Source organism: Gymnoscopelus braueri (assembly GCF_963280865.1).
Source record: "Gymnoscopelus braueri genome assembly, chromosome: 22".
Lineage (NCBI taxonomy): Eukaryota > Metazoa > Chordata > Actinopteri > Myctophiformes > Myctophidae > Gymnoscopelus > Gymnoscopelus braueri.
In genome coordinates, this window is record NC_137624.1 from 3,314,424 (window position 1) to 3,328,648 (window position 14,225).

General features: G+C 40.6%; 1 protein-coding gene across 3 annotated transcripts in view; it reads left to right on the top strand.

Moving 5' to 3' along the window:
- mast4 (microtubule associated serine/threonine kinase family member 4) overlaps nt 1-14,225 on the top strand; it is a 161,793-nt gene that overhangs the window by 62,425 nt on the left and 85,143 nt on the right. For 2 of the 3 annotated variants that reach the window (XM_080418562.1, XM_080418564.1), the window contains one exon: nt 827-858. In XM_080418562.1, coding sequence (XP_080274688.1) covers nt 827-858 — 32 coding nt within the window. The remainder of the gene's footprint in view (nt 1-826; nt 859-14,225) is intronic. The other variant, XM_080418563.1, reaches the window with a different exon arrangement.

Genomic DNA, 14,225 nt, shown 5'->3' on the forward strand with positions numbered 1-14,225 from the left:
GACAACTATGATTTTCGTAACTTCTGCCTGACTGACCCTCTTTATAGATGAAGTATGGCATCAATTTATGCAGTGGTGTAACTAAGTACATATACTCAAGTACTGTACTTAAGTACACATTTGAGGTATACGTTTACTTTAGCGGAGTATTTCCAATTGTCTATACTTTTACTTCTACTCCACTACATCTCAAATATTGTACTTTTACTCCACTACAATTATTATTATTATTATAACTTTGCAGATATAAATGATTACGTTATAAAACATACTTTAACCACTTTAGCCCTATTTTATACCTAGGCTATTTGAAAATAGCCGATCTACAAGCTCACAGCTTGTAGATATGCTATTTTCAAACAGTACTTTTACTTTTGGTACTTTAAGTACATTTTGATACCAACACTTTTGTACTTTTACTCAAGTACATTTTGAATTCCGGACTTTTACCTGTAACACAGTACTTCCATGTTGCAGTATTGATAATTTTACTTAAGTAAAACATTTGAGTTTTTTCACCACTGAATTTATGATAAAAAGGATATGGAGGTATAAGGTTTCTGCCCGACACCAACAATATGTTTTCTATTAGATATACAGTATAAACATTACTGTGTGTGTGTGTGTGTGTGTGTGTGTGTGTGTGTGTGTTTTCTATCAGGAACAGTGTATTGAGTTTAAATTTCCTGTGTGTGTGTGTGTGGTTAAATAGTAGGTGAGTAGTTGGTTGTTTGTGTGAGGAAAACCAGACATTTCTTCAACCAATACGTCCATGAATATAACTTTTACTCCTTATGCTTATACTTCTGCCTCTTCTCATTCACAGAAGGAGCTGAGTCTTCCCAGAAGAGGCAGTGTGTGAGTACTTCAATACTCTAATACTTCAGTACTACAGTACACGTATCACTCAGTCAAGTCATCAGTGTTCATTTAACTCTGAAAGTGTACAGTACATTCTCTGGATATGTTTTTGTGGATTTCTTTTAAAAATCTTGAATTAGTGTAAATAATACACACTACTTGTTATTGATTGTGATGTATCTCGTCCTATATTGCACTGTTCAGAGCAATGGTCACCGAATGATGTCCGTTTGAAGTGTTAAACACTGCTGTAACACTGCTGTAGTGTCACATCACATGTGTGTGCAATTTCGTTTTTTTTGCTGTAACTATTCTCATGTCACTCACTTGAACAGTGTTTGTGGCAACGGTGCACCTGTGGCCCCTGGACTGGTGTGACTATTTTCATGGCAGACCGCTGCACAGTGTTGTTCCAAGTTTGGTGGGGATTGGAGCAACGGTGTCCCTGTGGCCCCCGGGTGTCCCTGATGTGACCCCTGGTGTGGCTATTCTGATGGCAGTCCCCTGAACAGTGTTGGTGTAGCCCTGGGGTGGGCAACTTTGATGATCGAGAGGGCCACTATATTTCCATTCTCTCTCCAGAGGGCCACATTGCATATAGCCTACTGTCGGGCAGACACCTCTTATCTCCGTATTTTCTTCGCCATTCTATGTCACATAAAAGTAGCAAAAATAGCCGCTCTACAAGCTCAAAACGTGTCGCAGTGAGACACGTTTTGAGCTTGTAGATCTGCTATTTTTGCTACTTTTGAATTGGAATCCTGTTTTTTTTGTTTTTGCTGTTTTTGTATTCGAATCCTGAAAAGCAAAATTTGTATTCAATTTCAAATGCATTTAGTTATACTTATGTTATACTTTATGAACTTAAATACATTGGCAAGAAAAAAGACAATAGAATTTCAATACTAGTCATTAAAGCGGGTCATGCATGTTTGGATTTGGATTGTAACAGCTGACATCAATAATATATCAGTAATCCACGGGCCTGCGGGCCGCATTAAGTAAAGGTGGGGGCCGCATGTGCCCCCCGGGCCGCCAGTTGCCCATGTATGGTGTAGCCTGACACTCTGCCTGAATTTTCATTTCGTTTCGATTCAGGGTCACCAGACCCTGAATCGCTTCTTCAGAATATTGTTTTTAACAGGCGTGGCTAGAGATTCAGGAGCTGAGGACGGGCCCTTTTTGTTGGTGCCAAGTTTGGTGCCGATCGGCGCAACGGTGCGCCTCGCGAGTCCGGATGATACGTTTGTGACGTCCACCATCAGTTCACCATGTTTTTTATTCAGGATGGGGGGTAGTGCTGATGTGATTTTGTTTTAATTTTTTACAAAATGTTGGTACTTTTTTTGGTTAATTTTAAGTATATATTTTGATACTTTTGTACTTTAACTCACGCAAATTTTGAATACCCTGTATCTCTGTAACAGAGTTTTTCCTACATTGCGGTATTAATACTTTTACTTAAGTAACCCATGTGAGTACTTCTTCCATCAATGGGTCCTGATATATTGATCTCGGTCATGTGGCCTTGGTATGCAAGGTGTAAACAATCTAAAATTACAGCCCGATTTAAACTTGTCGAATCTCTCATGTTACTCTCATCACTATTTTCCCAGCTGGTTGCTGTTGCTGTAGAGGCAGGGGATGCACCGCTGTTTCTGTTTTTCCTCGCTGTCGGGTGGAAGCCTTGTATGTCCAAAACTCGCACTTTTCAGGAAATGGAGAGAAAAATGTATCCAATGTAGTTATTATTTAGTCACAAGCAGTGGTGGGAAAATTACTCAATTTCTTTATGTAAACCCATTAAGACCTGAGGCCGATTCTACAAATGCCTTCTAAATCAGTAGTTCTCACACGTTCAAGATTTTTCAAACATCTTAAATGGCAAGTGACGCGCAATGGTAGTCATGGCTGCCAGTTCCCACCTGATGTCATGTGTGAGTTCCGACTGCTCCATATCGTACTGAATAACCGTTTGCTTGCATGACGTCTTCAGACTAGGACTCAAGTCCAAGATGAATAGGTCATTGGGTGCGCTGTTTCTTCCTCCAAAGAGGAAGGCACGATCTCCCACCATGCAACAGCACATACTATGCATCCAGTTGGGGAGTTTCCCCTTGGGAGTAACCTTTTTCCATGAGGAGGTATCTGGATTGAATTTCCACAGATCATTGAAGCTCCGGGTAAGGCACTTGCCACAAAATATGTACAGCTCTCCGTTGTAGGCAAAGGCTGAATGAGCCAAGCGTCTTTCTGGAAGAAGCTGTGCAGAAAGTGTGCTCAGCCAGCAAAGGCATACAGCTTGTGTTTCACTGCAACAGCAGCACACTCGGCTCCGTTCAGTCCATTCAGAATCACCGTCCAGCAGAACATTTCTCACAGCGTAGATCAACTTGGATTTGTGAAGTCTTTGCTCTGTAAAAGAATAGAGTCCTAATGTTTTCACTTAAGATTTTTGGTTCCGATTCAAATCCACACAGCCCATGGGTTGGGTTGGCCAGTCAAGGGAAGCTGCTTACTGTTTATCTCCCCCTCAAAATACACTATTCAATTCCCCTGCGCTACACAGCAGTCACAACTAAGTTTCAGAAGTTGTTACAGGCAGCTACATCCATTGGTAAAACATGCTGAATGCCATTCTACGAATTTGACGATTCATTATAAAGGACATGGTTGTGATGACATTGAGACGTCGTTGAGTGATGTCATTACGTAGAATAACCAATGACGTTACTCCAACTGACTGCCAAGAGAACAGAACAGAACTTCAACATGTGGTTAAACACATGGACCCTGCACGTCCCTATTTTGGGCATTTCATTTTAGGAGGGAATGTATACAATTGTTTAAAAAAATGTCCAACACTAATAGTTGTCTTGTGAGCTTGTAGATCACCTATTACTGATTTATAAAACAGGGCTTACTTAAGTGGTTAATGTAAGGAACACAGTTGTAACCATGTCTAAAGGTCACACTTCAGGTAGGAAACTAAATATGATCAAACTATTAGTACCAGTGGCCTCACATCTAGAGGTCGGGCCGCCACTGCCGATCCGACCAATATGTCTGAGTCATAGTATTGGTGGCTTTGTCAGAGTACCCGTTGTACCCAGCTCTCTGTGTCCCTTTTATGCCCATATATGGAGATATCTGTATCTGTCAGTCCTTGTCCCTTTTATGCCCATATATGGAGATTGCTGAAGTCCTCAGTATATGCCCATATATGGGCATATTGGTTGAATCGACGCCGGCGGTTCTGGACAACTGGATATCCGAACTATTCGATGGCGGGCACCGCACTCCCTCTAGTCCTTGCCGCAGCACATGCCGAGTCTGCCCCATATATATGCATATGACCATATATGGGCATAGTGGTCGGAGCTGTGGCTCTGGACAACCGGATTTCTGTATCTCTGTCCTTGTCCCTTTTATGCCCATATATGGAGATTGCTGAAGTCATCAGTATATGCCCTCATATAAGCATGCCCCTTTTTGTGCCCATATATGGAGCTGACAACACATTCCATATTTGGTCGTAGCTGCATTGGGAACTCCTTATATGGTTATGGCTGTGTCAGAGTGACATCAGTGACATCAGAGGTCCACCTGCCTGCCCTCCCATTAGCCAATTTTAATATAGGATTCCTTAAAAAAAAATCTTAGATTGTTTTGTTTTTTAATTTATGTAATTATTTTGATTTTTTTTCCTGTTTCTTTTGAAATAATAATAATATTAGTAGTAATACTTATAATAATATGAAAAGCTGTAGAAACAGAAAAGGGATATTAACTCATGACCCATAAAAATGTGTCCCGACCCATTGTTTGCACAACAATAGGTCTGCAACAATGTGATGTTAGTAAACTGAAGTTCTGTATAGTCTACTTACAGTAACCTACTTACAGTATATCATGCCATTCATATAGGGACGTGACGTTGAATTTGTACTTGAACTGTTGGGCAGCCGTGCTAATTCTTCTAAACATTTACAGGTGCTGCTCATTAGTTGAAGTGGGTATGTGGTGCTGAACCCTTAACTCTCAAATGCTTTGAATTTGTGTGAGAGAAAACGGTTGTAGCCTTAAGGCTTGTAAGCCCCGCAGTTGTAGGCATGTGTTTGTTTATTGTAAAGCAATGTAATGTCGAGCTTTAACTCTTTGACTGCCAGAGTGATAGTGTAATAGTGTCTCCCCACTGCCAGCGAAAAGGAGCGATTTTACTGTACCTTTGAAAAATCATGGAATATTATGCGTGACCTCCGTCCTCACGGACATCGCCTCATTACACGCACGGGGTTGTCGTAGTAGAGGAAAAAAAGAATATCTGCCAAGGCAATCCATTGCACAGCTGTGGCCGTTTGAATCAAGCTCGTTTTTGTCGTAAAGCAAGAGGAACGGAGATATATAGGCATGTTTTCACAGGAAGTAAACAAGCCTTTTTTTTAACTTCCGGGTCAATTCCGGGTCTGATGTCATCTGCCAGTGAAAGCATCATTCAAACGGTTGACAGCAGCGCCAGCTGGTGGAAAACCACCGGAAACACAAAATCTCGTCTTTCTCGTTGACGGAAGGCTGAGCCTTAGCAGAATCCGACTTTACAGGTACGGGATACGCAGCTCGGTGAAAGCGGTAATAACAATTATCGTCCAATCCCTGGTGTGGAGACACCTTGTTATTTGGCGCAGTAATTAAAATGTAATTGAGTTGAAAAAACAGCACATCAAGGATAAGGTGAATGTGGTCAGTGGTGGAAAGTAACTAAGTACATTTGTTCAAGTAATGTACTTAAGTATAATTTTGAGGTCTTTTTTACTTCACTTGAGTATTTTCAATTTTCAATACTTTAACTTCTACTCCACTACATCTAAGAGGGAAAGTAACTAAGTACATGTATTCAAGTAATGTACTTAAGTACAATTTTGAGGTCTTTTTTACTTCACTTGAGTATTTCCAATTTTCAATACTTTAACTTCTACTCCACTACATCTAAGAGGCAAATATTGCACTTTTACGCCATTACAATTATTTGACTAGTTGCTTTCTTGATTTGAATTATTATTACAAAACATACATTAACCAGTCCAGCCCTATACATTATTTGGCTATTTGAAAATAGCCGATCTACAAGCTCACAATGCGTCGCAAAGCAACGCATTGTGAGCTTGAATTTTTAAAAAAAATTTGGAAGAAAATGTTCAGAACCCAAGATATCATGATTTGAAAATATTCTGCTCCATTCACTCTTTGTTTAACTTCTTACTGAAAAAGGCTGTATCTCGGCTTCAAGCACTTTTCTTTTACAATGAATTTTGGCTGTGGCACTCAGAGCCAAACTGCCATAAATAAGCCGGGCACTGAATGAGTTAACCACAGTGCTCATTTCATATTTAAATATTCTGTCATTTCAAATTTAAATATTCTGTCCGTTAGGTTAGTCATTATAGAAGATGATCGTAATAAACATGGGACTTTGCGACATGTTGTGAGCCTGTAGATCAGCTATTTTTGATTCATTTGTGTGACATTTTGAAAATAGGGCTTCAAATGGTTAACTTTGGATGATCTTATTTTATTTTGGGCACAACGCAATTGAATATTTCTAGAAAATATCTGAATGAGCTTGTAGTTTATTTATTTTTCCCCCCAAAAATTTAGGGGAAAAAATTATAACATTTTGAAATTGGGCTTTAAAGGTTAACTATACAGAAAAGGCTCATGGGTAAAAAGAGAATGTACGGCATTATAGATTACGTACGGCATTATAGATTACATATTGTATCAAATAACATGCGCCGGCTCGTGTGTGTGTGTGTGTGTGCGTGCGTGCGTGCGTGTGTGCGCGTGCGCTCGAATAAACGATGACATCAGCCCCTGTGTGTGTGTGCATGCGCGTTTAGGCAACATCACCATCATCGCGTGATAATTGGCCAGAGTCTTGCATCCAGTCAAGGTTGACGGGCTATAGCCTCGGATGCTCAACTATAGGCTATAGGATGAGATACATATATCTATACAGTATAAATAGAACACCGTGCATGGCTGCTGCGTTAGCCTGTTAGCCAGGCTCACACCATCTGCTGAGAGGGGAGGGGTGTGTGTGTCTGTGTGTGTGTGTGTGTGTGTGTGTGGGGGGGGGGGGTCGGCTGACACACACACCGTGTGCGTGTTTGTATAGAAGCAGGAGGGGGGTGGGGCGGGGGGTCGGGGGCGTTTCCTAGGGGCGTGACGAAGGGGGGCATTGTCCTGCCTCTCTCCGCACACAGGCACACGGCTAAAACTGAGTGACGTATCTCCTCTGCCATCCCAGCCTCAAGGTGGATAGAAAAACCAAAACAAGACCTGATTATTTTACCCCCCGTTTTTTCTTCTCTCATCCTCCCTCCCTTCTGTTCGTGCAGAGAGATAGAGAGAAAGGGAGAGAGAGAGACAGAGAGAGAGAGAGAGAGACATACAGAGATACAGAGACATAGAGAGAGAGCAACCTGTCTGCCTTATCAGCATGGCGGCTGGTTTTGGCCGTGTATCAGCGCACACAGGGGGCTGAGCGCAGACAGACAGACAGACAGACAGACAGACAGACAGACAGACAGACAGACAGAGGGAGAGACAGACTGACAGACAGAGAGAGAGAGAGAGAGAGACAGGGTGAATGTAGATGATGTCTACAATAGAGCCATAGCGTAGCAACAGAAACACACCGTTTCAGCCATGAAAGCCCAACGGGAGAGGCTGAGGATTCCCGGACTGACATTAGAGTGAGTATCAATTTTAAAACAATTACTTAAACCCTCTTCTGTGCATAGAGAGATGGACCTGTACTTGGACTGTTTTTTTCCCCAGTGTACACCAAATCTACTTAGCCCTCCCCCCCCCCCCCCCCAAAAAAAAAGCAGATCTACAAGCTCACAACACGTCGCGTTCGATGCGTTGTGAGCTTGTAGATCTGCAAAAATATATATATATATATTTGGGGGGGGGGGGGGAGGGCTAATGATAACCCACCCAGAATGTGGATGCTGAGGGGGGTTCAACTCCTCACTTTAACCTAATGATGACAGGTGCTTGTGTGTGTGTGTGTGTGTGTGTGTGTGTGTGTGTGTGTGCACACGCTGCAGCTTCTTAGCTTTTTCGACGTTGTGTTATTATGCGTTTTTGTGCAACACTAGCATTAGCCTCAACACGCATCTGCAACTAGGAAGTCTTCATTTAAAATAATAAGAGGTAGACAACGTGTGTGTGTGTGTGTGCGTGCGCGAGAGAGAGGATGTCAGGTGAAGGAGTGTCGCAGATGAACACCATCATGCCTTTTGGCTCACACACGCACACACACACAGGAAGGACGCTGTTAACTATGGTGCTTAGGGTCGTGTGGATGCAGGCCTCTGTGTGTTTATGTCAGTGGTCCTCAAAGTGGGGTCCAGGGACCCCCAGCCGTCTTTGAGGGGGGGTTCCAACGGGTCCCCTGCAAAATGAGTGAAAATGGCATCAAAATCAGTTTAAACCATTAAGACCGGGAAGGGAACACATGTCGTAATTATAATTTTTTTTAATCTTGAAAATGTGTGCAAATCTTTTTGTAACTCAAACATTTGTAACTCAAATCTTCACACATTTTCACGATTTTTCAAAAGTAGCAGATCTGCAAGCTCATAGCGCGGTGCCGCGCTATGAGCTTGCAGATCTGCTATTTTTGAATAGCCAAAGAAATCTTAAAATGACACAGAAGTGTTCCCGTATTGAATGGGTTAACCACTTTAACCCCTAAAAAATTGTTGAAATAATGTGAATGTAATGTAATATTTCTGAAACATTTTAACAATACAAATCTTGTATGCGGGTCCCTGGCACAAACTATTTTCAGATGTGGGTCCGTGGTCAAATACGTATTTATTTGGGAGTCCTTGACCTGAAAGTGTTTGAGAACCTGTGTGTGTGTGTGTGCGTGCGTAATAGCTGATCTACAAGCTCGATTAGCTATTTTTGACGAAAAGATTTGGTGTAGATGGGGGGGGGGAAAAGAGTGGTCCAAGTACAACTCAGGTCTGTTTTTTACTAAGAATAGAGGGTTTAAGTGGTTAAAAGGGTAACCGGAAGACTGGGCACCTAAACATTGTGGGCACCTCAATGTTAAATTGGCTATTTTATTTCTGCAAAATGTATAAAAATAAGAATTGGAAAATGGCAATGGTAAAGTAATGTAAAGTATACATGATTTGAACACATTTGACAGGTGAGGCCTAATATTTCTACAATTGCTACAAATAGCTACAAAACCTGTGTTTAGCCAGGCATTAAGGTCCGATAATGATGTACCGCGAATGTTCAAATCATGTAAACTTTTACATGACTACAGACAATTTTTCAAATTCTTCTTCTTCTTCCTACTTTTTGTTTAAGCCAAAAAATATAACTTACCCTACCTTTTGACATTGAGGTGCCCACAATGTTTAGGTGCCCACTCCTCCTGTGTCCTTTAAAAGACCCTCATTTACACAAGACAAGAGGGTTTAACCCTTTAAGACCGAGAACGCATCTGTTTAAGATTTCTTTGGCTATTCAAAAATAGTAGACATACAAGCTCATAGTGCGGCACCGAGTGCCGCGCTATGAGCTTGTAGATCTGCTATTTTTAGAAAAAAACGTGAAAATGTGTTCAACCCTTCCATTGTGTTAGGGTCTTTTTTGACCCGTTTTCAAGTTTAAATAGGTAAAAAGTACCCTTTACATTTCTTTATTGGAACGAGGCTTCATGATATACCTCAGAAATATCCATTTTAACGCAACAACATTATTTATCATCATTTTAATTAATTCTGATGGTCTAAAAAAAAAAAGTGACACTTGTGGTGTTAGGGTCCGAAGTGACCCGGCAAAGAAGTGTGGCTCAATTCCCCCCCAAATTGTCAATATTCAATGTTTACATGTTTGAGAGTGAGAGAGACTTGTCCTCAATTAGCATTTGCTATCAGGAGTAAAATAAAGTTAGAGTTTATGAAAAATAAATGACTTTTTACCTTCTATGGTATACGGGTCATTTCGGACCCTAACACCACTAGTGTCACTATTTTTTATAATTTTAACATTTTTTAAAGTAAAAAAACCAAAACAAGTATTTTTTTTATGTATTAATTAAAGGTCCTTGGCCTTAAAGGTCCTTGGCCTTTAATTATTATTCTTAATTATTCTATTATAGCTAGATAACATCATTATCCATTGCCTTCATTATAAAAAAAATATGAGTGAATTGTAACATTTTTATAATAGAAAACGAGATATATTGATAGATGAAACCCTAGCCCTAACATAATATTTTAAAAAGTGTTTACATGGATATGAATGCATTACAAGTCAGCTATGAGGTGGGAGGAAAAAAATAATGAAAATACTTATTTTGAGTATTTTGGGCTGATTTAAATCACGGGTCAAATTTGACCCGCTAACACCACAAGTGGATGCAGTTTTCCAACACAATGCAAGGGTTAAATCTTTGAATATATATATTTTTTAAAGCGAACATTTTTTACTCTGTTACAACTTCTGAACAACATATTTTGAGATGGGGGTCCGCGGCCAAATACATTTTGGGTGGTCCTTGACATTTTTCAAAAAACTGTTAGGATTTAGAAGAAAATGTGTAGAATCCCCCCAGAAGCAAAGACTTGAGTTAACAATGTTCACTTTAAAAATACAGTAATATATATTCAAAGATCTGCACACATCATCACAATTTTTCAAATCTGCTATTTTTTAATATCCAAATGAATCAAAAAATGACACACAGATGCCTTCCCGGCCTTAATAATGGGTTAAAAGACCAGCATTTATTCACCCCACTCCCGTTTGACTTGCAGCCTCACTCCCAGAAGTTTGAGTCCCACCCCCACTAGTCCGTGCAGCCCGTGCAGTCCGCTGCACGCCTTTCATTTCTGGAGGTAAGCGTCACAGCTCTGCGTCCGTCCACCATTGCTCATCTTCATTTCAACCGCATGAGTTTGTGTCTCCTACAGTCGTCTCCTGTTGGTTTTGATGTGGCCGCCACCGGGCGCTACCACCGGTGGAACGGTAGCGGGTACATTTTATTTTTCTTTACAATGTAATACAGTAGGTGGACGATAGGTGGCAGTGGAGAGCAACTGTTGTCTGCTGAGTCGAGAGAGAGAGAGAGAGAGAGTCTCTTAGACCTTTACCATACGTGACCAAAAAGGATAGTCATTTTGTATTTTAAAACAAAATGTCAGACGCCAGATGTTTAAAATGTCCAGGTTTCAATCACCAGTACATCATTTGGTTTTGTTACAAAATGCAACATGGGCGCGGTGCAGCAGAAACGCAGCAACTAATGTGACTTTAGTGATTCAAATAGCCTCGCGGTTGTGTGTTTATCTATCTACTAGTAGCATCCGTACTCAATTATGACACACTCTTGCATAAACTATATAGTAATGTAGCAGAAATTACGTTCACGGGATAAAGGCACTTTTTCTTGACATCGTTTGAAGACATCGTCTGAAACGGAGGCGTGTTGTGCCTCAACCAGTCACAGTCTCAGCCGACTGCTGCGTCCCCTTGGGCTATGGGGTACTACTAGTGGATGTTCGTTTTGGTGTACTAGAAGGTAGTTATTGTGTACTAGTGGAAAGGCGGAGTCAGAAAGGCAATATATACTATATATGAGTATATATTTTATTATTATTCTTGTGTGCAGTGAGATGAAGTACCTTGGTCATTGTATCTCTGGTGATCTCACAGATGACAAAGACATCCATAGACAACGCTGCAAACTGTATGGCCAGGCAAACATACTATATGGAAACTTCACAAATGCTCTGTAGATGTCAAGGTATCACTTTTTGTACACCGTTGTATACGGCTCACCTGTGGAGTAACTACAAGGCTAACAGCATGCAAAAACTAAAAGTTGCATACAACGATGCTTTACGGTTGCTGGTGAGGGTACCAAGATGGCACAGTGCCAGCAGGCTGTTTGTTAACTTGGGGGTACCTACCTGTCAATCCCTTTTAAGAAATGTAATGTACAAATTCATATGTGGTCTTGAAGAGTCTGATAATCATGTTATTACGATTTTAATTAATCCTGTGAAGAGTTCTGCTCAGTTCTCTTTCATGATTTGTAGAAATTGGCACGACAGCCTCTACAGACTGTGAGCATGTGTGGCTATAGCTCTAGTTGGACTGATTTTATGTTTTTCTTTAGTTTTTTTGCTTTTTAATTATATTTATCGTTGTGTTTTTGTCATTCTGTCTGTGATATGGACCTTGAGTCTGAAATAAAGATTGAATTGAATTATATAGGTCAGTCTTGGGCTCATGTATGTGGAATCAGAAGCGGTATCAAGAACGTGGCCACCATTCAAAACAGAAACGACACGGTCGCGTCCATTAATGGAGAAGTGGCGCCATGTTATATTTGGTCCCTCAGGCTATTATACTGTAGGTAGCTCACTGCACTGGTTCTCAATGTGGGGTCCAGGGACCCCCAGGGGTCCTTGATTGGATTCCAGGGGGTCCCTAGCTAAACGATTGATAGTCAGAAACCCAATGGACCCTTGTGGGTCTGTAAGTCTGTACAAATGGAACCAAATGGAGCCTTATGGAACCAAATGGACCCAGTTATGGGTTCACTCTCAGCGTTGGTTAACACTGTGGATTTTATGGTGTAGATTGAGGGTCCCAGAGATCAAAATGTTCTCAAACGGGGGTCTGTACCAAACTGGGGGTCCTTGAAGTATTACTATTTATTTTTTGGAGAATCACTGGTAGACTGGTAGTTAGTTGGAACAGAAGAATTAAGATCTTGACCTCTTTTTCCTGAAATAATTTTGCCACTGATGAAAGAGCAGAATACAGAGCTTATATAACGTCGCTGTCGGGCAGAAACCTCGTAACTCCATATTTCAACATATTTTTTGTAAATTATCACAAAAAATAGCCGATCTATAAGCTCGCGACGCGTTGTGAGCTTGTCGATCGGCTATTTTTTTAAATGTTGAAATATTGAACCAATGGTATTAACAAGAGCTTGTGACTAAATATTCACATTGGATCCTTTGGAACGCATGCTATGCTTTCCCATTTCCTGAATCTTTGGACATACGAGATTTCCACACGACAGTGACGATAATGTTATTAGCCCCCCTTTCCCCCCACGGTTTTGGTTAATGCCCGTGCCTCTCTTTCATGTGCTAAATGGGATCAGTGGATTTTGAATACATCAAAGCGGAGAAACGCTCCTCAATTTCTCTGAATACGAGCCGGAGTGTTTTTTTTTGGTAAAGGATTTTAAGAATGACTCCGAGACGTTTCACTCTGTATCCGTTCTTATTTCCTATAATTTTCTGTGTTCTTTGTCTTTTTTTTACAAGTAACTGGTTGATGAATTCAACCGAAAACCAACCATTCATATAGGACATTGTTCAGTAAACCTCACTGCCGGTGATGTCATTGATGGGGATTCCAAGCTTATAGAAACTACAGCCTTTCTGTTCGTGGAAAGTCGGCGCGCTGAAATAGAAGCTATTGTTCCAACGTTAATAAAATGAGATAGCGTTTGAAATAACCAAAATCCTCTCTCTCCATCCACTACCATTAGAGAAAAAACACGTTTTTTGCGTCGTATTGATATTTAGTGTATTAAAATCTTATTTTAAAGGCATATTATGTAACCTTTCTCTGTGTTTACATAACAAAACAATACAGGTTTATCAAGACAATACATATATTTTGACCAATCATTTCCCTCCATACCAGCAGTTACTGTAGTGTGGTGGTGTTTACCTGCAGAAACACTCGCTGTATTTTTGGTGTTTTCACAGTTTTTGTAGACGGGGACGTTTTTGGTCTACCAAAACAAACACCGATTGGTTGGTCAGTCAGGGAGTCGATTCAATTCAAAGGAGCTTTATCGGCATGAGAAAACCATAGACTGTAAAAGATAAGTGGACAGAGTGATGCTATTTGAAATCCGCCATCTTTAATATATACAAAAAAGGAACCGGAAATCAATCCCTAAATGAATGCTATTGGTTTGGGTAGCTTGTCAATGAAGAGTGGGGGCGGGGAACGAATGCTATTGGTTGTGTAGCTTTTCAATCAAATCATCCCGCCCCTCCTAGAGCATACCCTACTTTATCGTCAATTTTAAAATAAATGCGACCATAATTTGCCAAAACGCATATCATGATGAGCGACTGGAAGCATAATATATTTATGACAATGTTTATTAAGGTAAGAAAATCAAGTCTAAAGTTCGTCAAAAACCCATCCGCTTGCATTGGAAAAAAAATCTTTCTGACACCAGCAGGGGTAAAACAGCGAAACTACAGGCCATTCATATGAACTGTCAC